This window comes from Lithobates pipiens, unplaced genomic scaffold (genome assembly GCF_037356315.1).
Source record: "Lithobates pipiens isolate NorthernLeopardFrog02 unplaced genomic scaffold, aLitPip1_a1.2 Scaffold_18, whole genome shotgun sequence".
NCBI classification, from domain to species: domain Eukaryota; kingdom Metazoa; phylum Chordata; class Amphibia; order Anura; family Ranidae; genus Lithobates; species Lithobates pipiens.
The window spans coordinates 42,293,721-42,321,491 of NW_027507758.1; the positions used below are offsets into that span (position 1 = coordinate 42,293,721).

A 27,771-nucleotide genomic window follows, 5' to 3' on the forward strand; every position below is an offset into this window, starting at 1 on the left:
AAGCGGGGGACAATGTTCGCAAGGTAGTCCACCTGATACATCTTTTACAACCTCGTAAGATTCCAGGCTTTCTCCTCTCAATTGACATCTACAAAGCCTTCAACTCCCTATCCTGGGATTATTTATGTTATGTACTGAAGTGCTGGGGTTTTGGCGATGCAATCCTTTATTGGATCGTGGCTCTTTACTCCTCTCCTTCTGCCCCCGTTAGATACACCGGTCACTTCTCCACCTCCTTCCCTATTCCTCATGGAAGGAGGCGGGGGTGCCCCCTCTCTCCGATCCTATTTATACTAGCACTGGAACCCTTAGCGATAGCCCTTAGGGGTGACTAATAACACGGGCATTGAGTACGTGGGCTTACACTGCAAGGTGAGCTTCTTTGCCGATGACTACATCTTGACATTGACTAACCCCCTAACCAAACTGCCCAATCTTCATAGTCTCCTTTCTCACTCCTCAACTATCTCGGGCCTCCAAATTAACCCCCAGAAAACTACTGCCCTTAACATCACTCTGCCATCCCTGATGGTGACTCATCTCCAGACCACCTTCCCCCTCTGGAACACCTCTTCTTTGGACTACTTGGGCGTTAAATTGACCGCTTCTTACTAAACCCTCTTTGCGACTAATAATTACCCCTGCTGAGATCTATTTCTGACCTCATGTAATCTTGGCGGTTTCTTTTTTTGTCATGGATTGGTCGCATACATGCCATAAAGATGACTGTCCTCCCAAATTTTTTTTATATTTCAGGACCTTGCTGGTCCATGTCCCTTCTTTCTTCTTGAGCCTGCTCCAGTGTAGGATCCTTTCTTTTATTTGGGCCTTTAAACGTCTCAGTCTCCCCAATGTATCAAAATATTACCAGGCGGTTCAGATCTCCCAACTGTCCCTGCTCCATGTGACCATGGATGTGCTTCTGTGGCTTCTACTTGAACTCCCCAACTGTGCCCCAATTACCTTGTCAGCCCTTCTCTGGCTCCCACATAAACTTTGCCTCTCCACTCTGAGCCCGCTTATGCTCCACAGCCTAAAACTCTGGGACTCGGTCCGTTATTCCAGCAATCTTATGTCTCCCTTCCTTCCGCTCCTCCCTTTGCTCAACAACCCCTGTTTCCCTCTGTGTCTAGATCATCCGGGTTCATTCTCCTTATGGGTGGCCTATGGATTCATGGAGGTCCGTCACTTCCTCTTTCTACACTCCTTTCCCTCATGGCCTTCTCTCCAGGAAATCCACTAAGCTCCATCCGCTGTATTTTTTTCAATATGCTCAACTTCGACACTGGGTGTCCTCTCTGTGACGTACTTCCAATTTCCCCTTCAAAAAACAGCATTTGAACTCACCTGCCATCGCTCCCCAGGCACCATCTCACAGGTCTATTCCTCCCCCAATGCACTGGATTGTTCCGCTACCACCTCCTATAGGTCTCGATGGGAACATGACTTGGCGGCATCCATTGACCCTGAGTGAGGCCTGATCTCACATCGCAAAGTTTCCTTTAACACTACTATATTGGAGGTTGCCCATATAGCTAGTGCAAATCCATCCTATTGTGACAGATGCTTCAGGGGCTGTGGACATCGGGGAGATGTTATCTACATTTGGTGGTCTAGTCCTTGGCTGACAGGTTTCAAACCTTATTCCACATATCCATGCATAAGGACACCAAGTTGGCTTTGCTGTATTGTCCAACAAAACTAGCGACTTACCTGTTTATTGCTGCAAAGAGAGCCATTGACAGAGCCTGGAAGAAGCCCTTGGTCTCAATCGCTGTGGTGAGGAGCATAATGACCGACCTTATGATTAATGAGAAAATGTTGATTATTCTCCATGAATTCCACACAAAATTTTGTAAAATGTGGTCCCCTTGGTGGTCTTATGTCCTCCCCACAATACCCACAATCAGTTTGGGCGCTTCTTAGATAAGATTGGGGGATCCTAGTATTTTACCCTCCCACTCCCTTTCCTTCCCCATGTGCCTTTTCCCTTTTGTTTTTTATTGTTTTGTTTTTTATTTCTTCTCCTCCTTTCTCTATCTCTTTCCTTTGGGGCTTCTGCCCAATCTCTCTCACTCCTTTCTAATAAGTCCCGATGCCTTTAGACTTTGGTCATTTTCGCAGACCCACGGCCTGTGCCATGGGTTTGTACCTTGAGCTCTCGCTTTATAAACTGGACTGGTTTTGGGTTCATTCATTGATGTTTTATGTCATTTTATGTCTTTCATCTGATCCCCTGCGTGGGTAAACTGATCAATCACCTGTGCATTTTTTTTTTTTTTTCTTATAAAAAGTATTGTACCAGAAAAAAAAATATATAAAGCATCAGCTTAAAGTGGTTTTAAAGGCAGAAGGTTATTTTATCTTAATACATTGCATGCATTAAGATAAAAAAAACCTTCTGTGTGCAGCAGCCCCCTTAATACTTACCTGAGCCCCATTTCTATCCAGCGATGTTGCACGAGAGCCTTGGCTGTCCAGGGCTCTCTCTCCTCATTGGCTGAGACAGTCAAAGGCATTGAGCCAATGAGGAGGGAGAGAGGGTGGGACCGAGCCACGGCCCTGTGTCTGAATGAACACACAGAGCAGTGGTTAAGCTTGGGTTCCCTTATAGCAAGCTGCTTACTGTGGGGGGCATTCAGCAGGAGGGAGGGGCCAGGAGTGCTGGTAAAGACCGGAGAAGAGAAGGATCTGGGCTGCTCTGTACAAAACCACTACACGGAGTAGGGAAGTATAACATGTTGGTTATTTTTAAACAAAAAAAAACAAGGCTTTAATATCACTTTAATGGTCCATTAATGTGCGTTGTGTTAAGGCTACACATTGAAATGATTAGGCTGCCAACCAACCAAAATATCCAGAAAACCAGACATGTGACAAATTTTGTAACCGCATTACACTATTGATAGTACCCCAACGCATGTAATGTGCTTTACTGCAGTAGTCTTAATGGGTGCTGGGAGCTTGGGTTAAGGCAATAATGTTTTTTTTAAATTACATGAATAGGCAATGCAAAGAGCAATTATGAACAAGTAACTGTAATCTATATTGCCACAGTCTATTAGGAACTAATTTTTACTGGAGTGAAATCATAGAAAGAAAAATTCTGATTGATTGCTATAGATTACTATAGTCTACACTTTGTTCTTTGCCTAACAAAATAAGCTAGTAAAAGTAATTACTCTCCAGAAGGGCCAATAAGAATTTGCCTCTCCGCGCTGAGCCCGCTTATGCTCCACAGCCTAAAACTCTGGAACTCGGTCTGTTATTCCAGCAATCTTATGTCTCCCTTCCTTCCGCTCCTCCCTTTGCTCAACAACCCCCTTTTCTCTCCGTGTCTAGATCATCCGGGTTCATTCTCCTCATGGGCGGCCCATGGATTCATGGAGGTCCGTCACATCCTCTTTCTATGCTCCTTTCCCTCAGGGCCTTCTCTCCAAGAAATCCACTAAGCTCCATCCGCTGAATTTTTTTCAATATGCTCAACTTCGACATTGGGTGTCCTCTCTGCGACGTATTTCCAATTTCCCCTTTAAAAGAACAGCCTTTGAATTCACCTGCCATCGCTCCCCAGGCCCCAATCTTACAGGTCTATTCCTCCCCCAATGCACTGGATTGTTCTGCTGCCGCCTGCTATAGGTCTCGATGGGAACATGACTTGGCGGCATCCATTGACCCTGAGGAGTAGAGTAAGTACTGATCTCACGTTACAAAGTTTCCTTTAACACTACTATATTGGAGGTTGCCTACAAGGTTCTCTTGAGGTGGTATTGGGTCCCAGCCCATATAGCTAGTGCAAATCCATTCTATTGTGACAGATGCTTCAGGGGCTGTGGACATCGGGGAGATGTTATCCACACTTGGTGGTCTCGTCCTGGGCTGACAGGTTTCTGGTCCAGGGTATTCGGACGCCTTCAAACCTTATTCCACATAGCCATGCATAAGTACACCAAGTTGGCTTTGTTGTATTGTCCAACAGAACTAGTGACTTACCTGTTTATTGCTGCGAAGAGAGCATTCGACAGAGCCTGGAAGAAGCCCTTGGTCTCAATCGCTGTGGTGAGAAGCATAATGACCAACCTTATGATTAATGAGAAAATGTTGATCATTCTCCATGAATTCCATGAACTCTGTGTCTGAATGAACACACAGAGCAGTGGCTAAGCTTGGGTGCCCCCATAGCAAGCAGCTTTCTGTGGGGGCACACAGCAAGAGGGAGGGGCCAGGAGCATCCGCGAAGACGAAGGATCTGGGCTGCTCTGTGCAAAACCATTACACAGAGCAGGGAAGTATAACATGTTTGTTAAAAAAAAAAAAAAAAAAAACAAGGCTTTAAAGGGATTGTAAAGTAATTTTTTTTTCTTAAAATAACAAACATGTTATACTTACCTCCACTTTGCAGCTTGTTTTGCACAGAGTGGCCCCGAACCTGCTCTTCTGGGGTCCCTCGGCGGCTGTCTCTGCTTCTTCCCGCAGGTACTTCTCACGTTCATGCGAGCTCCCTCGCATGGTGAGAAGCACCTGCGGGCGCGCTCCCGTGATACAGCCGGCGGCTATAGGCGCTCGCTGTATCACACGGCCCCGCCCCCGGCGTGCCGCGTCATTGGATGTGATTGACAGCAGCGCGAGCCAATGGCTGCGCTGCCTTCAATCCATCCACTCCAGCCAATCAGCGGCCAGGCTGAGTGGTGAAGAGGAAATCAGGGGCGAGCGCGGGACTTTCGAGGGGTGAGGTAAGTAAAACGGGGGGGCTGGGGGTGCCGGCACTGTCAGATGTTTTTTCACCTTAATGCATAGAATGCATTAAGGTGAAAAAACATTTACCTTTACAACCCCTTTAATATCACTTTAACAGCCAACAGTGCGTTGAGTTAAGGCAACCCATTGAAATGATTAGGCTGCCAACCAACCAAAACATCCAGAAAACCAGACATGTCACAAACTTTGTAACCGCATTGCAATATTGATGGTACCTCAACGCATGTAATGTGCTTTACTGCAGTAGTCTTAATGCTTAGAGCTGGGGTTAAATGTGGTTTAATGTGGTTTGAACATGAACGGGCAATGCAAAGAGCAATCATGTACAAGCAACTGTAACCCATATTGCCACAGTCTATTAGGAACTAATTTTTACTGGAGTGAAATAGAAAGAAAAATTTTGATTGATTGGTATGGATTACTATAGTCTACACTTTGCCTAACAAAATAAGCTAGTAAAAGTAATTACTCTGCAGAAGGGCCAATAAGAATTTATTGGCTTTTATAGAAATTGGTTCTTTGAACAAGCACCTTGTAGTGGAAGCATTTTATTTCTTAGCATCATCAGTCATACTTTATAGGGGGTATAGGACTCTGTATATGGTGGCTTTTATTTATTTAGTCTTGTTATTTATTTGTTTTTTCTATTGGGTAAACAAGATTGACTTTTTTTTTTTTTACCTTACTAACTATATAACAATCCGAAATTGCCTATTAAATGTCAATTGATGATAGACAAATAGCAAAAAGAAATAAAAAATACTTCTCTCAACACCAAGGGGTGTATAGATGAGCCAAAGAGAGGGCAGTACCGGCCACTGCCTAGAGTGCGGAGAAGAGGGAGGACAGTATCATACTGAGGAGGATCATTCATTTATTTATTTATCTATTTATTTCATTTTAATATTTAAAAGCAAACTCATCCATGTCTCCATACTTTATTTTGTTGAGAACTCACTTTGAACCCCCCTAGCATTTCTAGTCGTGGCCATCTTGAGTGAGAGCAGATCATTCCTGTAGCATTTGCTTCCGGGGATCCATCTGCCCTTAGCTCAGGCATGCAGGCAGATGTGACGTCACAGATGCGTCATGTAACGTCTGCAGCCTATGCCCCCTTTGACTCTACACTGTCAGTGGAAAAGTCTTGGAGCCCACATCAACCGATCATCTCGCTCCCCCTGAATTGACCATACTGATACCTGTTCTAACCTGCATTGACCCGTAGTAACAGGTACAACCCGGGCCAGTTTGGGAAACTGTGTGATTTTACTCCTGTGACACATTACTTCCCTCACACTTGTTGAAGTTGGGAGACAGGTGAAGTTTGATATGGTATTTTTGCAATATTTTTGCAATACTGCCGTGCCATGCAGGCCTATGGATTACCAGTGGCATGGTGCCTTTTGAATTTGGAGTCCAACATTGCTGCCCGTGGATACCACAGTGGCTATATCTTATGGCTCCTACATACTATAAGAAAATCGGGCAAACATTTTCATCCCAGGAACTTTCGTATGATTTTCATACAAGAAAAATCAGAAAAGATAGACCACGCATAATCAGAAACAATAAACAACAAAGAAAAGCCTTTGTCGTACGAGAATTTTCATAAGAATTTTTGTTCTGTTTTTTGTTTTGTTGTTGGTTCTGATTTGCTGTGAAACAACGGGGGAAAATCAGAAAATCATTTGACCGATTTTGTTATAGTGTGTGTACCCCACTTCCAATAGCAGTCCAACTACTACTGCTGAATAGCCCCCTCCTGAGCTCTGATTTCCATCAATCAGTGTTACCTTAGGACAGGGGCAGGCAACCTCGGCCCTCCAGCTCTTTTTAACCCTTTCATGACTAAGCCTATTTTTAACATTTGGTGTTTACAGGTTAAAATCCGTATTTTTTGCTAGAAAATTACTTGGAACCCCCAAACATTATATATATATATTTTTTTTTAGCAGAGAATATAAAGAATAAAATGGTGATTGTTGCAATATTTTATGTCACACAGTATTTGTGCAGCGGTGTTTTAAAAGCAACTTTTTGGGAAAAGGGACACTTGAATAAAAAAAAAAAATGAAACAGTAAAGTTAGCCCAATTTTTTTGTATAATGTGAAAGATGATGTTACGCCGAGTAAATAGATACCAAACATGTCACGCTTTATAAGTGCACACACTCGTGGAATGACGACAAACTACGGTACCTAAAAATCTGGTTATCAGGTTAGAGTTACAGAGGAGGTCTAGTGCAAGAATTATTGCTCTCGCTCTGACGATCGCGGCGAGACCTCACATGTGTGATTTTGAACACCGTTTACATATGCGGGGGCGACTTCCGTATGCATTTTCTTTGTTGCGCAAGCTCGCTGCGATGGGGGCACTTTAACCACTTGCAGACCGGACCATTTTGCTGGTCAAAGACCAGACCACTTTTTGCGATTCGGTACTACGTCGCTTTAACTGACAATTGCGTGGTCGTGCGACGTGGCTCCCAAACAAAATTGACGTCCTTTTTTTCCCACAAATAGAGCTTTCTTTTGGTGGTATTTGATCACCCCTGCTGTTTTTATTTTTTGCGCTATAAACAAAAATAGAGCGACAATTTTGAAAAAAACTCATTATTTTTTACTTTTTGTTATAATAAATATCCCCCAAAAATATATAAAAAAACGTTTTTTTCCCTCAGTTTAGGCCGATACGTATTCTTCTACATATTTTTGGTAAAAAAAAATCGCAATAAGCGATTATTGATTGGTTTGCGCAAAAGTTATAGCGTTTACAAAATAGGGATAGTTTTATAGCAGTTTTATTAATAATTTTTTTTTTTTTTTTTTTTTTTACTAGTAATGGCGGCGATCAGCGATTTTTATTGTGACTGCGACATTGTGGGGGACCCATCGGACATTTTTGACACATTTTTGGGACCATTGTCATTTATACAGTAATCACTGCTATATAAATGCAGTGATTCCTGTGTAAATGACACTGGCAGTGAAAGGGTTAACCAGTGGGTGGCAGTGTAGGGGTTAAGTGTTCCTAGGGATGTGTTACTAACTGTGGGGGGGTTGGGCTTTCATTTAGTACTACCATATTGATACAGGTATGCAGCAATTGTCCACGCCAGACTATTTATCACATATTCACATATAGTTAATGACGTCATATTTGTGACATTGTTTTTAATTTTTGGTGATGGGACTGTGGTGTGATATTCTGCGTATTTACAACATAGAGTAACTTTGGCACGTAGTCTTACTCTTTTTTGACATTTTTGATAATATAATAAACGTATGCTTTTAGCCATATAGGACAAGCCTTGTTTGCCCTTTTGTTGCTTTTTTTTTTGCTTTGTCACTCCACCTGAGGGGTTTACCCCCAGGATTGGGGTGAAGTTTCTCTTTTTGTATATGCAGGCGGGGGGGGGGGGGGGTGCTTAGCTGAGGAAGCCCCTCATCCCTACCTCCAGATGAAAGAAAAAAATTAACATGAACTCTCCTGGGATGTATGACATCATTTTGGCCTAAGCCAGAAACCAGGAAGCAACTGAAGAAATATAATAAAAAGTTTAAAACAAGTAAATAAAATATACATTCCTATCTATTTACTAAGCTAGCAGAATAAGGATAAAAAATTAGTTCATGTTAATTGAGAGAGTTTTGCTCCACTTTAAGATTAGAAAGGCTAGTGAATCTGACTCATATACAGTATTTCTTAATATATATTTGATTTCAACACAGATCTGTACACATACCAAACTTGGTATCCCCGTTGTGTAGGACCTGGCCTCCATCTCACAGCCTCCCACTGTAGCTTCCAAGGGCCACCCACGCTGACCTGCTGGGTTCCTTACTCGGCTCTTCAGCCCGACAACTGAACTTTCTTGCAAGCATCACCCCCGCTATCCCTCTGGGTCCCTGGCTTGACTTCCACTGAGACTTCTCAGCTTCTTCACTGTCCCTGACTGAATAAGTCTGCTCTGGTACTCTCTCAGACTCTGAACTCTGGCCTCTGATAATAGGAGCATTGTCCCTTGATGGCAACAGTTTCCCCTTTACCTCTGACCTTGGTTCAGGCTTTGCCTCTGGTGACAGGAATAGCTGTCCTCTGTTAGCAACTCTGTCCCTTCAGCTCTGACAAAGAGGGGTTCTCCAGCCGGTAGAGCCTGTGCAACTTGGTTAGGCTTCCGACATGAAGCCCCAACCCTACGATACTCCTTCTTATCCTTGGTAGGCCTCAGACTGCCTAGCAACCAGGAAACTCCCGGATAGGCCTCAGGCTTCTGGCCTAGCAGCCGGGAGCTTTCAACACATGTCCACCCAGACGGCTGCCCAGGTGGTGCAGAACACCGATCACCTGACTCCTCCCAAATAAATAGGCTCTCCCAGCAGGCTATGTGACCAAAGAAAACCCCTACAAATTATCTAGAGCCAAATTATTCATGTAAGGCAAACAGACAAAGGCCTCTTCATAGTGTAAAAATCTTTTACAACATTTCTTAAATATAGAAATACAATCACATACAAAACACTGCTCATGTAAGAAGAAATCACTCAGCTGGTATGGATGTCTACTTCCTGGAACTCAATTACTTTGGCTGGAGGCGGAGCCCCTGGTGGATAGAGAAGTGATCCAGGAGGAGACCATGAGGTGTATGAAAATTCTTTATGACAACCCTTGAGTAGGGGGTCATGGGGAGTCGGTAAGCCAGCATTTCTACTTCGCACTTGGATGGGACTTTTTGTGGATGCTTTATTTGATTCTATTCAAGTTTATCATTTACAATTCATGTTTACTTTCTATATTCTTGTTTACTAGAGATCAAAGGTGTATGAACTGCCTATTTGCCTTTAGCAAATTAATACCATAGTCTCGTAGAATAATTTAATATTTATAAGAAATTCGGTGTACTGAGAAAAACAGCATGATAAAGGAGCAAAATAGTATAAATTACTTATGTGAAATGGAAAAAAAAGACCTGTTTCCAAAATCTTTTGGTTTGGGGAGGATATTTGTATTCTGAACGTATATCCAAAGCCTGAACTTTTTTTTTTTAATTAAATATATTACAGGGTTCTTTTGGTTAGAGTAGGGAAGGTTTACATTAATTGTTTTTTGATTTGTGTGCTATTTGTGCAGTTTCTGTTTTTTTTTCCCTGTCCTGTAGATACAACAGGAAGTAAGAGGAAATCTCTCGAAAGTCAGGTGGAGCATCTCTTAGACAATTCTCAAGGGAACAAGCATCCCCATTGAATTCCATTTTTTTGTGCCAAATGCTATAATTCTAATGATATTGGTCATTAGGACAAACATAAAAGATTAACCAGTGATAAGGGTGCAAGGAAAAGGCTGCGCTACAATACAAGTGAGTCAAAAAAAAGGGAAAAACCTGCTGACACTCAAACCATCAAAGTTGAACATGAATATTAAACAAAATAGTGTAGCGCTCATGTGTACAGTGAAGTGAAATTGTATGTTTGTCTCAATACAATATGTATACAAAAGAAATAGATTGTGTGCATACAACAATGGTGAAACTGTTGGGACACATAAAATGTGTAAATCAATATGAGTTAGCAGTCCACTACGTAATAAAAAGGAAGACAAATTCTTCTTATTGGACTAGCAAAACAATGGGGACATAAAAACGGCTTGTCTGTAGTTAGTCTCAACGGTACTTTAAAGGTAAATAAATTAATACTCTTACTGACTGGGATGGACACACATGTCGTACGACAGTGAGTCAAAAAGGCTTAGGATCCTGTGAAATCTGGAACTGGCACCGTGCCTAGGAGGTGATTGGTTCAATCCGATGCAGGATCCCCAGCTCTCAGTCCCAAGGCTCTACGAACACTTTCAAGGCAACGCTGGTGCCCCCACAAGCCGCTCCTCGTAGACTCCAAAAAACATGTGGAAAAAGGAGGAAGGAGGACTCCAGATGCAGGTCAAACCGGGAGGTTTATTAAATATGTCATATATAGGCAATGACCCAATAAAAAGTGATCACAAAAATAAAAACAATCTGTACAAGCAATGTGGGGTGCAGTAAATGCTATGTTGACGTGTTTCGGCACTAAAAGTCTTCAATTGGGGCAAGAAATATTATTTTTTTCCTCCTTTTTCCGCGTTTTTTGGAGTCTACGAGGAGCGGCTTGTGGTGGCACCAGTGTTGCCTTGAAGGTGTTCATAGAGCTTTGGGCCCGAGAGCTGGGGATCCTGCATTGGATTGAACCACTCACCTCCTGGGCACAGTGCCAGTTCTAGATTTCACAGGATCCTAAGCCTTTTTGACTCACTGTCGTACGACACTTGTGTCCATCCCAGTCGGTAAGAGTATTCATTTATTTACCTTCAAAGTACCGCTGAGAGTAACTACAGACAAGCCGTGTTCTGTCCCTATTGTTTTGGTGCCACTCCAATAAGAAGAAAAAAAATCCTTTTTATTACGTAGTGGACCGCTAACTCATATTGATTTACGCATTTTGTGTGTCCCAACAGTTTCACCATTGTTGTATGCACATAATCTATTTCTTTTGTATACATATTGTATTGAGACAAACATACGATTTCAGTTCACTGTACACATGAGCGCCAAACTATTTTGTTTAATATAAACCTCACAGCTAAGACACAAACAGCATTACAAACCTATAAACAGGGATTATAGAAAACAATCACTCCACTTCATGATGGAAAAGATTTCAGTCTTTATAATTTTAAGGAAAATGGAGAGCCATTCTAATGTATGGCCTCCGTAAAAATTATAGAGAGAGAGAGATATATATATATATATATATATATATATATATATACATATATATATATATATATATATATATATATATATATATATATAGAGAGAGAGAGAGAGAGAGAGAGAGAGAGATATATATACTGTGTCTAAAATATATATCCATATAGGTCTACAAGCTTTTTTTACATTTTAAAATTTAAAAAAATAACACCTCTGCAACCGTGGATATTAATAGCACAGAGACAATTTAGATGTAAAGTAAGCATATTTCTGTAACCTAATGAAGAATAAAAAATTGTAGCTGGCCGTTTTTCCAGAACAGGTCAGACAAATGTCTTCCATAGAGCATGAATAAAATATAAGCTAGTATACCACACTTAGAATACATTTTTCTCCATTAAGCTCAACTGCAAAACACTATTTTTTGCCAAAGTGTCAAAAAGCCAGTTAGAATCAAAACTAAGTTTTGATAGCCTGACCAACACGTCGGCTTTTCAACCTTTTTAATTAGTTGAGTTGAAGAACTGCTGTTGGTGCGGTAACTAAAGTAATGAGAGGGAAGAATATAATTAGGTTGTATCCAAATGCCATTAGAGCAATGGCATGACTTCATTTAAACCTAGGGTTCCTAAGATAATCATATACTACTTTACTTAGCGTGGATGTCATTTAGCCTTTGTAATTCGGGTTCTGAAAGGTAACTGGAGCCTTTGGTGAAAACTCATGCAACGGCAGGAAGAGCATACAATGTCTGTATAGGGAGTGAAACTGAGCTGGAAATAGACGTATGAGTGCTGCCAACATTGCTGCAGAGGTTGAAGGGGAAGGGGTGGGTGGTCAGCCTCTCAGTGTACAGACCAATGCGCCACACACTGCATCAAATTGATCTGCATGGCTGTTGTCCCAGAAGGAAGCTTCTTCTAAAATTATGCACAAGAAAGCCCGCAAACAGTTTGCTGAAGACAAGCAGATTAAGGACATGGATTACTGGAACCATGTCCTGTGGTCTGATGAGACCAAGATAAGCATGTGTGGTGGCAACCAGGTGAGGAGTACAAAGACAAGTTTGTCTTGTCTACAGTCAAGCATGGTGGTGGGAGTGTTATGGTCTAGGGCTGCATGAGTGCTGCCGGAACTGGGGAGGCTACAGTTCATTGAGGGAATCATAAATGCCAACATGTACTGTGGCATACTGAAGCAAAGCATGATCCCCCTCCTTTTGGAGATGGGGCCGCAGGGTAGTATTCCAACATGATAAAGACCCCAAAGATATCTCCAAGACGACCACTGCCTTGCTAAAGAAGCTGAGGGTAAAGATGATGGGCTGGCCAAGCATGTCTCCAGACCTAAACCCTATTGAGCATCTGTGGCACATCCTCAAACGGAAGGTGGAGGTGGAGATGGAGGAGCGCAAGGTCTCTAACATCCACCAGCTCCATGATGTCGTCATGGAGGAGTGGAAGAGGAGTCCAGTGGCAATCTGTGAAACTCTGGTGAACTCCATGCCCAAGAGGGTTAAGGTAGTGCTGGTCACACAAAATATTGACACTTTGGGCCCAATTTGGACATTTTCACTTAGGGGTGTACTGACTTTTGTTGTCAACAGTTTAGACATTAATGGCTGTGTGTCGAGTTATTTTGAGGGGACAACAAATTCACACTGTTATACAAACTGTACACTCACTACCTTACATTTTAGCAAAGTGTAATTTCTTCAGTGTTGTCACAAGAAAAGATATAATAAAATATTTTCGAAAATGTGAGGGGTGTACTCACATTTGTGAGATACTGTATATTTCAGGCTCATAAAACATTTCAAGGATAGCATAGGATTCTACATGCCCCCTACCAACCTTGATCCTGGAGCTTACAATGGTAGATGTCTGGAGGCGATAAGTATATGATAAGGTACCGATTGACAAGAAAGGGGTCTTTTTTCAGAAACTTCCATTCATTCGTGTTTGAAGTGGCTTTATGTGGGTACATAAGCTGGGACACGTAATCCCTTTACCCTGTCAGTGGCTTCGGTACAAATACTCCTATGTGATATGCAAGACACCTGGCTGCTTGTTTAAGCATGTGAGGGAGATTGGAATGAACATTTATAGCCGCAATCATGAGTTGTCCTATATAAATGTGTGAAAACAGTCCTATGGACACTACTGTTAATGCGGTTAGTCCTCAATCCCTGTACTGGCAGTCCCAAAGTTATGAACACCCGAGTTACGAATGACTCCTACTTACGAACAGACTTCAATGCCAGCCGCTTGTGCTCCACGCTGGTCCTGGATACCTCCGACAGCTATCTTGCATCACCGACACTTCCCACACTGCAGTTCTACAGGTACTGCATGGCCTGAAGAGCCCCAGAAAACATAACTGCATGCGGAGAAGTGCCCGGGACATCCCACATCCCTGCACAGGCTGAAGTTACACTTAAAAATGCACTGTTCCAACTTACACACAAATTCCACTTAAGAACAAACCTATAGTCTCTGTTGTGTTTGTAACTCAGGGACTGCCTGTATAGTGTGTAAGGGAGGTTGGAATGAACAATTTCAGTCTAAATTTTGGAGTCCTCCTCTAGACTACGCAACAGCAAAAGTTTTATGGACCCAGCCCCATATGCTCTAATTTCATATGATGCTACTCAGAAGTTGGAATATGTACTTGGATATGCACCAAATATAATATCCTGTTGGAGTGGACTTCTGCAGCCATATATATCTTTCCAGCTACTGATACAAGTGGAGCATGCATTAGTTATCCCTGGCTTTCCCAATGGCTCACATCAAGGGACTTCTTCTGTCTCTTTTGGTCATAGCTAATATTGCAATATCTGGAATCAGCCTCTACATATCCTACAAGTTTAAGGATGAATGAGTATATGAAAAATGTGTGCAATATGGATATGGTGGTATAGGGTTTATGGTTGGTTTTATACTCATCTATGTGATATATGTACAACACAGTTGTTCTTTTATGATGCATTGTTTGACCTTGAGCCCATTGCTAGTTTTTTCCACTTTTTTATTTTTCATGACTACTTACTAGGGGCTCCCAACCTTGCCAGATTTATATAAGATCCAATTTTTGGAGCTCAGTGAATTTGGGGGCCTGGAAGGAATTTTGTAAGTTTTGAGTCTCATGAAACATTGCCATGTCAATGGAACCCTTGAAACTATTTTCAGATCTCAAGGAACCCCTAGTAAGATTATTCTATCGGGGGTCATTGGGAAAATGCCTTTTACATTGATGGTGGTAAGTGAGAAGAATACCCCCCTTACAGGGTTGGCTAGAATGACACCCTTGCAGTCATGCCAATGGACTTGGAACCAGATGGGAGGGAGATGGTTAGCCGCAGCTCAAGTAATCCCTAGCAATACTGGAGTAACCCTAGGATTCCATGGAACCCTGGTTGAGAATGGCTGGCATAGATATTAAAGTTTCTATCCAACAATGACGAATGGTTAGGAATTAGCTAATGATGCCCACAAAAATTAGAGAACAATCACCAAATCCTTATTTGTACGTTTAGGATGGCACATTTTTATATTACTATAATATAGGGTGTGCCTAAAGCCTGATGATTGAAGGAGGAATTATTAAACTGGAATCGTTTTTGCCAGCCAAGCATTATTATTTTTATCCATGGAGACACAGGTGGACAATGCTATGATTTCCATCTCGGCCAGTCGGAGGAAGCCTTGATAAATACAAGGCTTCTTCTGAATGGCAGACGGGAAGTTGCTGGTACTGCTGAGGCACCACAGCGCTGCCTATTGTGTGTCTCTAATGCTACTACAGTATATTAGAGCACACACAGGGGCCGCATGGTTTTGTAATGAAAATTAAAAAAAATCACCTTGGGTGAAACAAACTAAAGTAATTGTAAATATAATTTATATTTTAAAGTGTAACTAAAGGCACAAATACTTTCCTTAGTTCCAATGATCTGATACCTGCACGTTCCCTCGCTGGCATCTTCTCCCCGAGTTCTTCCAGGTGACAGGCTTCAGCCATTTTGATTTGTCGGCAGGGAATTATGTCACTCCAGGGCATGCGTCAGGGTGTAGTAATGCCGGAATACTGATCCTCTACCTGTAAGAGCAGCACCACGTCATTACCAGCTCAAACCTCAAAGAAGACTCACTATAGAAGGAGGGCCTGTAGAATTATAAAGAAACACAGATTAGTGAAATAAATTAATGAAATAACTGACTCTAGTGACCTAAGGTTGAACAGAGATGTATGCTTTGGAAGAAAGGTAGTCAGCAGAAAGGGTTGAAACTGAATAATGCTGGTTACATCAAAAGAATTACCTGTACACGTTAATTAAAAGAAACTTTAACTTACATGTTTTTTTTATGCAGTTATCTCGTTTACAATAAAAAATCGAAAACTCGAAAACTGCTGAATTTATGTTGTTGAGAATAATAGTACGATTTGATAGATGAAGTCCTTTAAATCCCATAAGTCATATATATGTAAACGCTCTTTTTATTGATTTCCAGTAAGTGTTTCCTATCTTCTTTGCAGGTTTCGGAATGACCACGCCAGCCACCGTCACGGGAAAAGTGGTCCTCATCTTCTACGGCCTTTTTGGATGTGCTGGAACCATATTGTTCTTTAACCTCTTCTTGGAAAGGATGATATCTCTTTTGGCTTTTGTCATGAAAGCTTGCCATGAAAGGCGGTTACGGCGAAATGGGCTTCTACCTCCGACTGTCCGTCGGGGGTCATCTGTCTCCGAAGTGGACAGCCTAGTTGGCTGGAAGCCATCTGTCTACCACGTCATGCTAATTCTGGGAATTTTTGCTATCACTCTCTCTTGCTGTGCATCAGCCATGTACACCCCAGTGGAGGGTTGGAACTACATAGACTCTTTGTATTACTGTTTTGTTACTTTTAGCACCATTGGATTTGGAGATCTAGTAAGCAGCCAAAACGCAGAGTACAAATATCAGGGATTATACAGGTTTGGAAATTTCATGTGTATATTGTTGGGAGTTTGTTGCATTTACTCTCTTTTTAACGTCATATCGATTGTAATCAAGCAAGTTTTAAACTGGATTCTTAAAAAATGTAGGTGCCGATGCTGTAACAAGTGCCATAAATCCAATGCCCGACTTGGGCGCCGCAATGCCATCACTCCCGGAGCTCGCTTCCGCAGGAACCAATTGTCGATAGAGACCGACGGAAACTACGACAGTGATACAGAAGGCAGGAGGCTGTCGGGGGAGATGATCTCAATGAGGGACCTTACGGCGTCCAATAAGGTTTCTCTTGCCATACTGCAAAAGCAGTTATCTGAAACAGCCAATGGTTACCCTAGAACTGTGTGCATCAATACACGACAAAATGGCTTCTCAGGAGGGGTTGGAGCTTTAGCCATCATGAACAATAGGTTGGCAGAAACAAGTGATTCTAGGTAGAGTCTTTTCAAATTCCTATATTTTCAGTACCATTTTTTTTTAATAAAAGGTTGTCAAACTCATAGTAAATTTCCTGAATGTGAACATCCACCAAGCCACCCATTCGATTCTCATTGCAACTAATGATCCCATTTTCATAAGCATGTAATCACATCTCATGTGTATGATGCAACAAGCACTTTATAGTTCTCAGGAAAATATATGAAGGACCTTGTACATTATGGTATATGAAAGAAGAATTGTGTTGCCCGTAGCAAGCAATCAGATGATTGCTGATAAAAAGAAAACTAAAAAAATAACAGTTGAGATCTGATTGGAAGGAATCATACACCAACCAAATAACACAGGTAGTTTTCCTTTCATAAACTTTGAAAAAGGGCAAGGAATTTATTCACATAATTTATCTAAATTAAATTGGTAAGCTGAAACATATGCAGGGCCGGATTTCCCAGTAGGCACTGTAGGCATCTGTATGAGGGTTTTTTTTTTTCTTTTCCAGCCCCCAGGCCACCCCTCTGGGTGCAGGATAATGACGTAGCAACATTGTTGTATATCTATCTATATTTATTAATAAAGTGCATTACATTGCGGCAGTGCGGTGTTATAATGCGCTTGCATTTATATATGTGGTGCATAGACTTGTGTTGTGGCCGTGGGTTCATACCTGCTGTGGTCTTGCTGCAGCATCAAACACAGGCACAGCGACACGCAACGTGGCCCCCCACCAGTACTGTAAATGGCCCCTCATCCCTTAACGATAAAGCGGCGATGATTCAAGAGGCACCTCATGATGGTGCGCGCTCTGTTGCAAATGCTCTGAGCGCCAAAGCCAATTGCCGTGGAGGATGAACAGTGACATGGTGCAGCAACGGAGGCGACAAGAAGGTGAGAAGAACAGAGAAAAAAATAAAGCAAGAGAGGCCTGGTTGTAAATAGATTTCTCCATTTCATACGGAGAAAGCACCTATTAGCCTCCCTTGCTCTCCATACCCACTTCAGTGAGCATGTGATAAAAATCATTCCAATATCACTATAATCACTACAGCCTACTGTGGTGGTTATGGTGCCCAGAGCCGGGACAAGGGTTGAGCATGAGGGGCTTCTACCCTAGGTGCGGTGGGGATTTTGGGGGGGGTTATGCTAGAATGGGTGATTAGGAGGATGGGATTTGTGCTAGGAGAGTGGATTTCTGTTCAGAATGGGGATTTGGCGGGGGAGCATTTGTGCTAGTAGGGTTGATTGAAGGGATTTGTGCTAGGAAGGGACATTTGGTGGGGTTTAGTGCTAGGAGAGGGGCTTTCGGGGGGATTTGTGTTAGGAGAGGGGGATTCGGAGGTGGGAGAGAATTTGAGGGGTTAAGGAACTGTGCTAGGAGGAGGGAGTTGGTGAGGGAGAGGATTTCAGCTGGGAGGGGGGATTTGTACTGGGAGAGGGGGAATTATTTTGGAGGGAGAATTCTGACTTGCAAGGGGAGTTCCTGCATAGGGGATAAGTGTGAAGATTAGTGCTCAAATGTGTTTTTTTTTGGGGGGGGAGAGGATTTTTGTTGACACATAATGCTCATATATTTTTTGGGGGGGTGCTATTTGGCACCTTTGCCCTGGGGACTAGATGACCTTGTCTCAGCATTCATGTTACCAAGCGTGTCCTGGCCCCCTTCCAGAATAAGAAGTGTTTCACAATGTACTTGTATCTTCTGAGATTCAACAGCTTATATGCAGAGTACTGGGACTCGTACCAATAATTGCCAGCTGTGCGATATACACAGGGTCAATACAGATCATTTATTGAGAAAAAAAAGTCAGTCTTACTGTCTTTATTTTTTCCGGGGGGCGCTTCAGAATTCTATGCCTATAGGCTCCTGAGATGTAAATCCGGCCCTGAGCATATGAGCTAAAGGTATCTGTACACTTCAGCTGATTCTGAAAGGACACGGGCATTTAAAGATATGTTTTATTGCAAATAAAATTGGTCTCACCTATAAGTTTTACTTTAAAAAAATAAGTGCCGTTTACTGTACCATAGCTGCCTTAAATAAAGCCACACAAAAAAAGCTAATTTGAAAATATATTTTAGCCTTGCTCTGGATATTCCCTAAGAGCTCTATTGGGATCCTCATTGCAACTGCCAATTCAGTTTTCATTACTGACTACTGATAATACTGTGCAGCCATCTTTATATACAGATTTATGACACAATAAGGCAACCATGGCATCCTTAGATGTGCAGGTACTCTACCCCTATGCAAAAACAGGAGTGCAGGAATCCTTGGTTGGCAGCTACTTCTGTTTCGAAAGAAGTTCTAGACCAGCCATTCACAACCAGTGTACGGAATAGAAAATTGGGGTTCCTCCAGAAGGGGTTCCTTGAGCTGTGACTGATTGACCTCCCATTTGATGGTTCCTGCAAAATTCTTTGGCTAGCTATCAGACATCAATGATCTTTTCAGTTGTTTGTAAAGCTGGCATTCAAAACACCACAGTAAGGGAGCATTCTTCCCACTGGAAACCACTGTAAAGGGGCATTCTTCCCACTGGCCACTAATGTAAGGGGGTATTCATGACACCGACCCCTAATAAACTGGTTTTATCAGGGGTTCCCCAAATCCTGAAAATTATTTCAAGGGTGCCTCTGTGGTAAAAAGGTTGAGAAAGGCTGTTCTAAAGCAAGGGTCTCCAAACATTCTAAGCAAATGGTAAGTTTACTGTCCCTCAGACCTTAGGGGGGCTATACTGTGGCCAGTAGAAGTAGAAAACACCCCAGTGTCAGTGGGAGTAAGGCAGTGTCAGGCTTGGTGGTTAGTAGGAGTAAACAAAATTACAAAGGGCTTGTGGTTAGTAGGAGGAGAAAAAATGCCTAATCATTGGTATTGGTGGAAGAAATAGTGATCCATCATTAGGCTGTTTTCAATTAATTAACTTTTGAAAGGGGATGTATTTTTGTGATTGGGTTTTCTGAACACCTAAAAATCATTTTTGATTGGAAGTACACCCTTTTTTTTTCTTTTTATGTTGTTATGTTTTATCTCTAGTGGTCATCTTTAGGTAAAATAACGCACTAGGTACCATCGCTTAATTTTTGCTGTGGTAGAATCAACTACAGGTTAAGCCACCCATAGGAAGTCCTGCTGTCGTGTTTTAAAAAAACAGGATGTACAGTGTCTGTATTAAATCACCAAATATGGCTGCCCCCATGTATCTAGATAGTTAAAGGATTTGGAGCTGAAGCATAGGTATGGCAATTTTTACAGTTACATTGGTCCTGCTTGAAAAATTCAAGGTTGTGCGATGTCCAAGTTGTCCAGCGTTGCCAACATACCAGATTGAAATTTACTGACACCACACCCAAAATTTACAGGTACAGCCAAGTTTTTAATGGCTTTTCTAAAAGTTACAAAATTACGGTTTTAAAGAGGAAGTAAACCCTGATGGGTTTACTTCCACTTTGATTCCCTGCAAAGGTAAAGCATAATGGACTACTATGCATCGCCGTTGACAGGGGCGCACTCAGTGCGCCTGTTCGCCGCTGTCAACCGCCCATGCGCCGTAGACAGTGGTGCCTGTCTTTCGGCAAAATATCTCCTAAACCATGTAGGTTTAGGAGATATTTCTTGGACCTACAGGTAAGCCTTAATCTAGGCTTACCTGTAGGTCAAAGTTGGTTGTAAGGGTTTACAACCACTTTAAGTGCAATATTCAGTATTTAGGCTACAAACAAGTACAATACTGTATGCAGTTAGCAATGCGATTTAAGGTAGATATTACTGCAAAAAACATCTTTCTTATTTTATTTTCAATATAATAAGTAAGTAGCTCAGGGACAGGACAAGAATTTAGAATGGGCGCACACACACAAAGAATTGACTCTCACAGTGACACTGACAGCAGTGTGCAGCAGCACAGATAATGACGACACCTCACCGACACAACATGTCCCCTCCTGAGTCACAGCTTTAGTCCACTCCAGTCCACATGGCACTGACAGTCCCGCTTCCGGCTTGCCTTTTTCCCAGTGTTGCCAAGTGAAAACCGTAATTTTTCTTCTGCCAGTAAAATAAAAGGATTGCCAGTTAAAAATATGGTTGCCACGCTCAGCACAGCCCTGCGCATGCACAGGTCTGGTTTGGAGCCAGCCGCGACCATCTGAGTGCCTGCTAGTCTGTTTGGATGGCACAAGTGGGGGGGTGGGTCTGGTGGAGGCAGTGCCTGAGCATGTCATGTGATTCAAGGAGGCCTAGGGGAGCGGCTGGAGCCTTGTGTGCGGGTCTGCAGGATTGGATTAAGGCAAGCCAGGAGCAGGACTGTCAGTGCTGTTTGGACTGGAGTGGACCGAAGGGACCACCTGTCATGGAGAGAGACTGTCACTGTGACTCAGGAGGGGACGTGTCGTGTCGGGGATGTGTCATCATCATCTGTGCTGCTGTCAGAGTCACTGTGAGAGTTAATTTCATGCATGTGTGACGCCCATTCTAATTTCTTGTCCTGTCCCTGATCTACTCCCTTACTATTTCAAAAACAATATATTAAATGTTTTTTGCCTTAATATCCACCTTAAATCACATTTCTATCTGCAGATTTACTATGTGCACATATATTTGTTTGTAGCTTAAATACTGAAATTCGCACTTAAAACTGTAATTTTGTACATTTTGGAAATGCCGGTAAAAATGTTGCTCTCCCAGTAAATTTTGGGTGTCATGTCAGTAAATTTCAATCTCATAGATTGGCAACACTGTTTGCTCCCGACCCCGCAGATCCACACACGAGGCTCCAGCCGCTCCGCTCCTTTGCACCATGACATCACATAACACGCTCAGGCACCCCCTCCACCTGACCCGCCCCCCGCTGGTGCCACCTGAACGCACTGTAGCGGGTACTCGGAGGGTCTCAGCCGACTCCAGATTGGAATTGGAACTCCACTCGTGTGTAAGGGGCATAAGGCTACTTTCACACTGAGGCAGTGGGGGCGTCGGCAGGAAAGCGGTGCTTTACCGTCGTTTTTGCAGCCCTTTTCGACCGATAGCGGGGCATTTTTAACCCCTGCTGATGGCCGAAAAAGGGTTAAATCTGCTGGCGCTTTGCCGCCATTTGATTTCAATGGGCAGGGGTGCTGTAGGAGTGGCGTATACAGTAGAGCGGTGCGGTGGCAGTGGAGCGGTGCTCTGGCAGGACACCAAAAAAAACCTGCAAGCTGCATCTTTGAGGTGTTGTAGGAGTGGTGTACCAATTTAGAGCAACTGCACTTCCAAGTGCACTTGCAGTGCAAAGTGGAGTTGCCTTTCGTAAATAAATCCCCTTGTGTTCCTCCACACCAAACTCATTAAACGATGGGGTTAATTTACTAAAGCCAAATAGGCTGTGGACTTTGCAAAGTGCAGTTGCTCCAGAGTTAATAAAGAGGTAGTAAATGAGGTAAACCTTCACTTTGCAAAGAATACCCAATCACATGCAAGGAAATTTAAAAAAAAAAGCTCTATTGATTGCACACGGTTGGATGATGGAAGTCAGCAGAGCTTTCCCTCATTTACTAAGCTCTGGGGCAACTGCTCTTGCGGAGTGCAACCCTAAAAAAACATGACTATGGTAAAGCAGATACAACCTGCATATTACCTAAATTACCATCCACTCTACATACCATCTTAAATAACCAGACAACACCAATTTTGGAGTAAATTGGCCGCACCGGCCATTTTATCAACATAATAATATAACCTTTATTTAAAATAATACTCTCCCAGATACATTTAACTCTATTTTCTTAGTATCAGCGTGTCCACACAAGGTCCCCAGTCGCAGCTTGCCGACTCAAGGACAATACCGCTTTGCACCTTCCAACACTGATACCCATCTCCCAATGCCAGTTAAACCTCGGTTAACTGACATCACCCGAGGATCCCATTCAGTGATGGTTGCCCACTTATGCCATCTTGTTCTTACTTTTTAATGCCTTTAAGGATCCCCAACTGCTACCACTTATGCCCAAACACATCATATAGTGGGAGCTACTTCTTCATCTGGTGATCAGAGACTGATCACGGACCCTCGCCCCTCCTACCCCCAGGAATGAGCTTCTAGGACCACCCCCTACCTTGGCCATCTACACTTAATTTCTATCAACCCCTCTCACTGCTGGTTTGCCCTGCTGCCTAGTCATGCCAGCCCTACGCCTAGCCTGCGCCTTACTCCGGGCTTTTCTGATTGCTCCATGCACGTTATGGCACAAATGGACAGCTGGATGGGCGTGACCCATCAGGGTGGGTTTTGCTGGTGATTGGGGTGTGCAGATGCACACATATATAGAGGTGACTATGAGAGATTAGCCATTGCACACTTAGACTCTGAAGAAAGGGGTACTCCCCTGAAACGCGTCAGCCATCTTGTGTTATCGGTTTAACCCACTCAACTTCGGGTCCTGGTTTGCCGGTGGTCAGAACAGTGTATCTGCTCAATTGTCAAAGCCTTATACAAAAGCTTGTTTGTGAGTATATATTTTTCTGTTTTTTACGCTTCAATAAAGCCTTATCAGTTGTAATGCACTAGGTCGGTGCGCCCTCCTTCTTTTCTTTTACAAATGGACAGCTCTCATGCTGAGGTCATTGTATTCTGATGGCTAGCATCAGCCACTAAAATGTTTCTGTCTTTTTTCAATTGAAGGATGTCAGGTGGGAGGGTGACGACAGATCCACCCACACATTACGGGACAGTTCATTAGGAATCAGAAAAAAATCACATTGTATAGCTAGCTTTAGTATCCGTGAGGCCAAGCATTTTATTATTATTTTAAAAAAAATTCCGACTTGTAGCAAATTTTTGGCCCCAAAGACTTTTATGGGAGCATCTGAAAACAACGTATGAACTTATTTCAAGCATTCTTCAGGCACTTCTGTTAAAGTCTATGGGGTTGATTTACTAAAGGCAAATAAGCTGTGCACTTTGCAAGGTGCAGTTACACTCTGCAAGAGCAGTTGCTCCAGAGCTTAGTAAATGAGCAGAAGCTCTGCTGACTTTCATCATCCACTCACGAGCAAGCAAAAATGCTATTTTTTTTATTTTCCTTGCAAGCGATTGGGTATTCTTTGCAAAGTGAAGCTTCGTCTCATTAACAATTTTTTCACAATTCACCTCATTTGCTAAGCTCTGGAGCAGCTGTTCTTGCGGAGGGCAACTGCACTTTGTAATGTGCACAGTCCATTTGCCTTTAGTAAATCATCCCCTATGTCTTTATGCAGCTGGCTTTGTGCATAGAGGGACACAGTCATTCTATAACAGAAAAATGCCTTCTCCAAACTGTTGTCACGAGGCTGAATGATGCACAATTGTGTAAACAGTCTTTGTATCCAATAGCATTAGCAGTGCTCTTCCCTCAATACACAACACGAGACCTTAATACTTTGGAAGGACTGTCCACATTCTCTATATAGGGTGTATATATTCTCTATATATGGGTTGATTTACTAAAGGCAAATAGACTGTGCACTTTACAAAGTGCCGTTGCACTCTGCAAGAGCAGGTTCTTCAAATCTTAGTAAAAAGAAAATTCGAAATTAGGAAATGCCAAAATTTGGAAATTTAAATACATCCAAAAAAAAGAATGAAAATCTGAAAATTCGAAAACCCGAAAATCTGAAATAATAACTAACTAATAATAGATATTCAATTATAGGTATTGGAATTTCCTTTCAAATTTGGCTGTTCGTGAACGTATTTGAACGAAGAATCTGAAATAACGAATGCCATACCTAAACGAATGGAATGTAACAATATAATAATAATAATAATAAATAACAATAATAATGATAAAACCTTTTTTATTATTATTATTTATTATTAATTTGTTCCATTCCATTTGTTTAGATGCGGCATTCGTTATTTCGGATAATTTGTAACTTCAGATAAATTCGTATTCATTACGAACAGCCGAATTCGAAAGGAAATTCCAATACCTATAATTTAATAGTTAGTTATTATTAGCTCGTTATTATTTCAAATTTTACTGATTTTCTTTCTTTTTTTTCAGATTTTTGAATTTGTGAATTTTCAAATTCTGAAAATCTGAAAATTCGGGAAATTCAGAATTCAAAAATTTGGAAATTTGCAATTCAAAAATTTGGAAATTTGCAATTCAAAAATTTGGAAATTCAGAATTCGAAAATTCGGAATTTGGAAATTCAGAAATGTGGAATTCTAAAATTTAAAATTTGGAATTAGAAAATTTAAAATTCGCAATTCAAAAATTTGAAATTCAGAAATTTGAAAATTCGAAATTCAGAAATTTGAACATTTTCAGATTTCCGAATTCCAAATTTTCGAATATCAAAATTTCCGAATTTCAAAAAAAGCAAAAAAAAGAAAGAAACAAAAACGAACACATTTTTGTCAGTGCACATGTCTAATAAACATCCAAACCATGAAAATTCAGCAACAAGGTGAAAGTGAAAAATTCTTCTTTATTGATACAAGGAGTAAAATTGTTCCGTAAGACAAGCAACACTAATGCGTTTCAACCTATAAAGACCTTATCTAACATGACTAGCTAAGATTAAGGTCTTCATAGACTGAAATGCATTAGTGTTGCTTGCCTTATGGAACGATTTTACTCCTTGTATCAATAAAGGAGAAGAACTTTTCACTTTCGCCGTATTTCATTTTACCTTTTATGACTGCCTTCAATATTTTAAATCTATCATACTTTCACAATCTCCATTGTACATGAAAAATTCTAAAAGAAACATGTATTAAACTTATCATAACATTGGCAGCTTGATTGCAGATTGAGGTAACATTGTGCATGGCTATTGAGGATATGGAAAACAATACAAAAAGAGTTGGCAATCTGCTTATTTTACAAAAAAAAATGTACTGGAGGCTCGTCATTGGAGGAATAGTTAGATTGCAATGATGATATTCATTTGAAAAAGCCTTCTGCCTGCTTGTCATGGTAAAGGAATACGTCACCGTCCTGGAACAATTACACCAATCAAAAGTTCATCATTCAATTGCCATGCACTTAAAGCGGACCTTCAGTCATTTTTTTCAACTTTCCATCTATTAAATCTTCTGCCCTTGTTTTTTTTTTTAACTTTGGATAGTAAAACATTTTTTTTTTCTGCCAGTAAATACCTTATACAGCCCACTTCCTGTTTCTTGTCTGGTCATTAGCCTAGGCTTATGACATCATGCACAGCTCTCTCTCACTCTTGTGAGAGTTTTCCAGGAAGGGGGGGGGTTGTCATAAGAAGGCCAATGAGAGCTGCAGAGCTGGAGGAGTGCCTCTGTGTGTCTGTGCAAATCCAGGAAGTGAACAGGCAGCTGCCCACAGTTAAAATGGATGCAGCCAGACTCAGAGTGGAGGGAGATTTCTGCAGAATATTTGGCAAGTACAGAAGCACAGTATATATAAAATAATGTGCAAAGCAGTTGGAGGGAAGCTTCAGAATGGCAAAGATGTTTTTTTTTTTTTTAATTATGTGAGCAGACTGCAGTTCCTCTTTAAGCAGTAAAAGATTCAAGCAACTAGCATTTGCAGAAGGCTGTTACACTGTCTCCCCGAGAATAAGACCTAGTGTGATTGTCGGTGATGGCTGCAATATAAGCCCTACCCCCCAAATAAGCCCTACCCTGTTTCCCCAAAATTAAGCCCTACCCTGAAAATAAGACCTACAAGGTCTTTATCTAGGGCTTATTTGGGGGGGTAGGGCTTATATTGCAGCTATCACCGACAATCACGCTAGGTCTTATTTTCGGGGAAGCAAGAGTAGCCTATATATTTGTTTCATGGGAGGTTTCTTTTCAAGCAGTGTTTATAGTAACAGAAATAAATGAAGTGCCTATTGATTTCTAAATGAATGTGTTGCTATCCACATATAAGTATTGTACTTGTTTTGATACTCTTATTTTCCAATTGCTGCTAACCATACAGTTTCCATCCTACACCATGAAAATCTGTAGTGAGAAAATTATAAAGGCTTCCACTGTTGACCTCTCCTTTTAAAAATGTGATGTGCCTGGCTGTCATGCTAAACCAACAGTTTCAATACATTTTCCGGTACAGGCGATTTATGCCGATCAGGCATTTAGTTTATTATATAGGCATTAGAGAGTATTGGAGACAGCCAGTCATTTAGTATTCGTAAAATGAAGTCCAGCAGTAACTCCCTCTATTTCTCTTTCAATGCAGGTTTCCTATTATGTAATCAGCAGAGCTCAAGCAGAAATGTAAATACATGCCTACATTTCTATCATATATTCACTGTGTAAATTGCATTTGAGGTCAAGGCAAAAAAAAAAAAGGTTGGATTGCAGTGAATCTTTTTTTTTTTTTTTGTAAATCTGTTTATTGAGTTTCGTAACATTTAACAGTAAAACACAAAGACAACTAACAAAACCAAAACTAATAAAAAAGAAAAAAAAGAGAGAAAAAAAAAAAAAAAAGAGGCAGCACACATTGGTCATGACAATAATGGGCTTTGGAGCCCGCAAAGACTTAGGATGAGGCAATCAATTACTAGTAATATATCAGTGAGCTCGAGATCTCACGATGGTCCCAGCCTGTGACATGCAAGGGTAATATGGCGCCATGGGGCTAGAACGTCGATCACCAAACAGAGAGCACATTTACTATCACAAATTCCTATTCATAGGGTGAGGGTGTCAGGTTTAAGATTTATGAAGGGGGGAAGTCAGAAGCCGTGGAGGGATCTGCCAGCCATTTGGACCAGACCTTACTATATTTTTGGGGGCAACCCCTATTGGCATAACAGTCTTTGTATAGGGGCAGGCTGTCGTTGACTAGCCGTTTCCACAGAGAGAGGGGAGGAGGAGTGGGCTTACGCC

At 41.7% G+C, this 27,771-nt stretch overlaps 1 protein-coding gene across 2 annotated transcripts in view; it reads left to right on the forward strand.

Annotated features, from left to right (window-relative positions):
* Window positions 1-27,771, forward strand: part of KCNK12 (potassium two pore domain channel subfamily K member 12) — a 239,121-nt gene that overhangs the window by 180,280 nt on the left and 31,070 nt on the right. The window contains exon 2 of one of the 2 annotated variants that reach the window (XM_077485622.1): window positions 16,044-16,939. In XM_077485622.1, the coding sequence (XP_077341748.1) occupies window positions 16,044-16,939 (896 nt within the window). Of the gene's footprint in view, window positions 1-16,043; window positions 16,940-27,771 lie in introns of those variants that run through there. The other variant, XM_077485621.1, reaches the window with a different exon arrangement.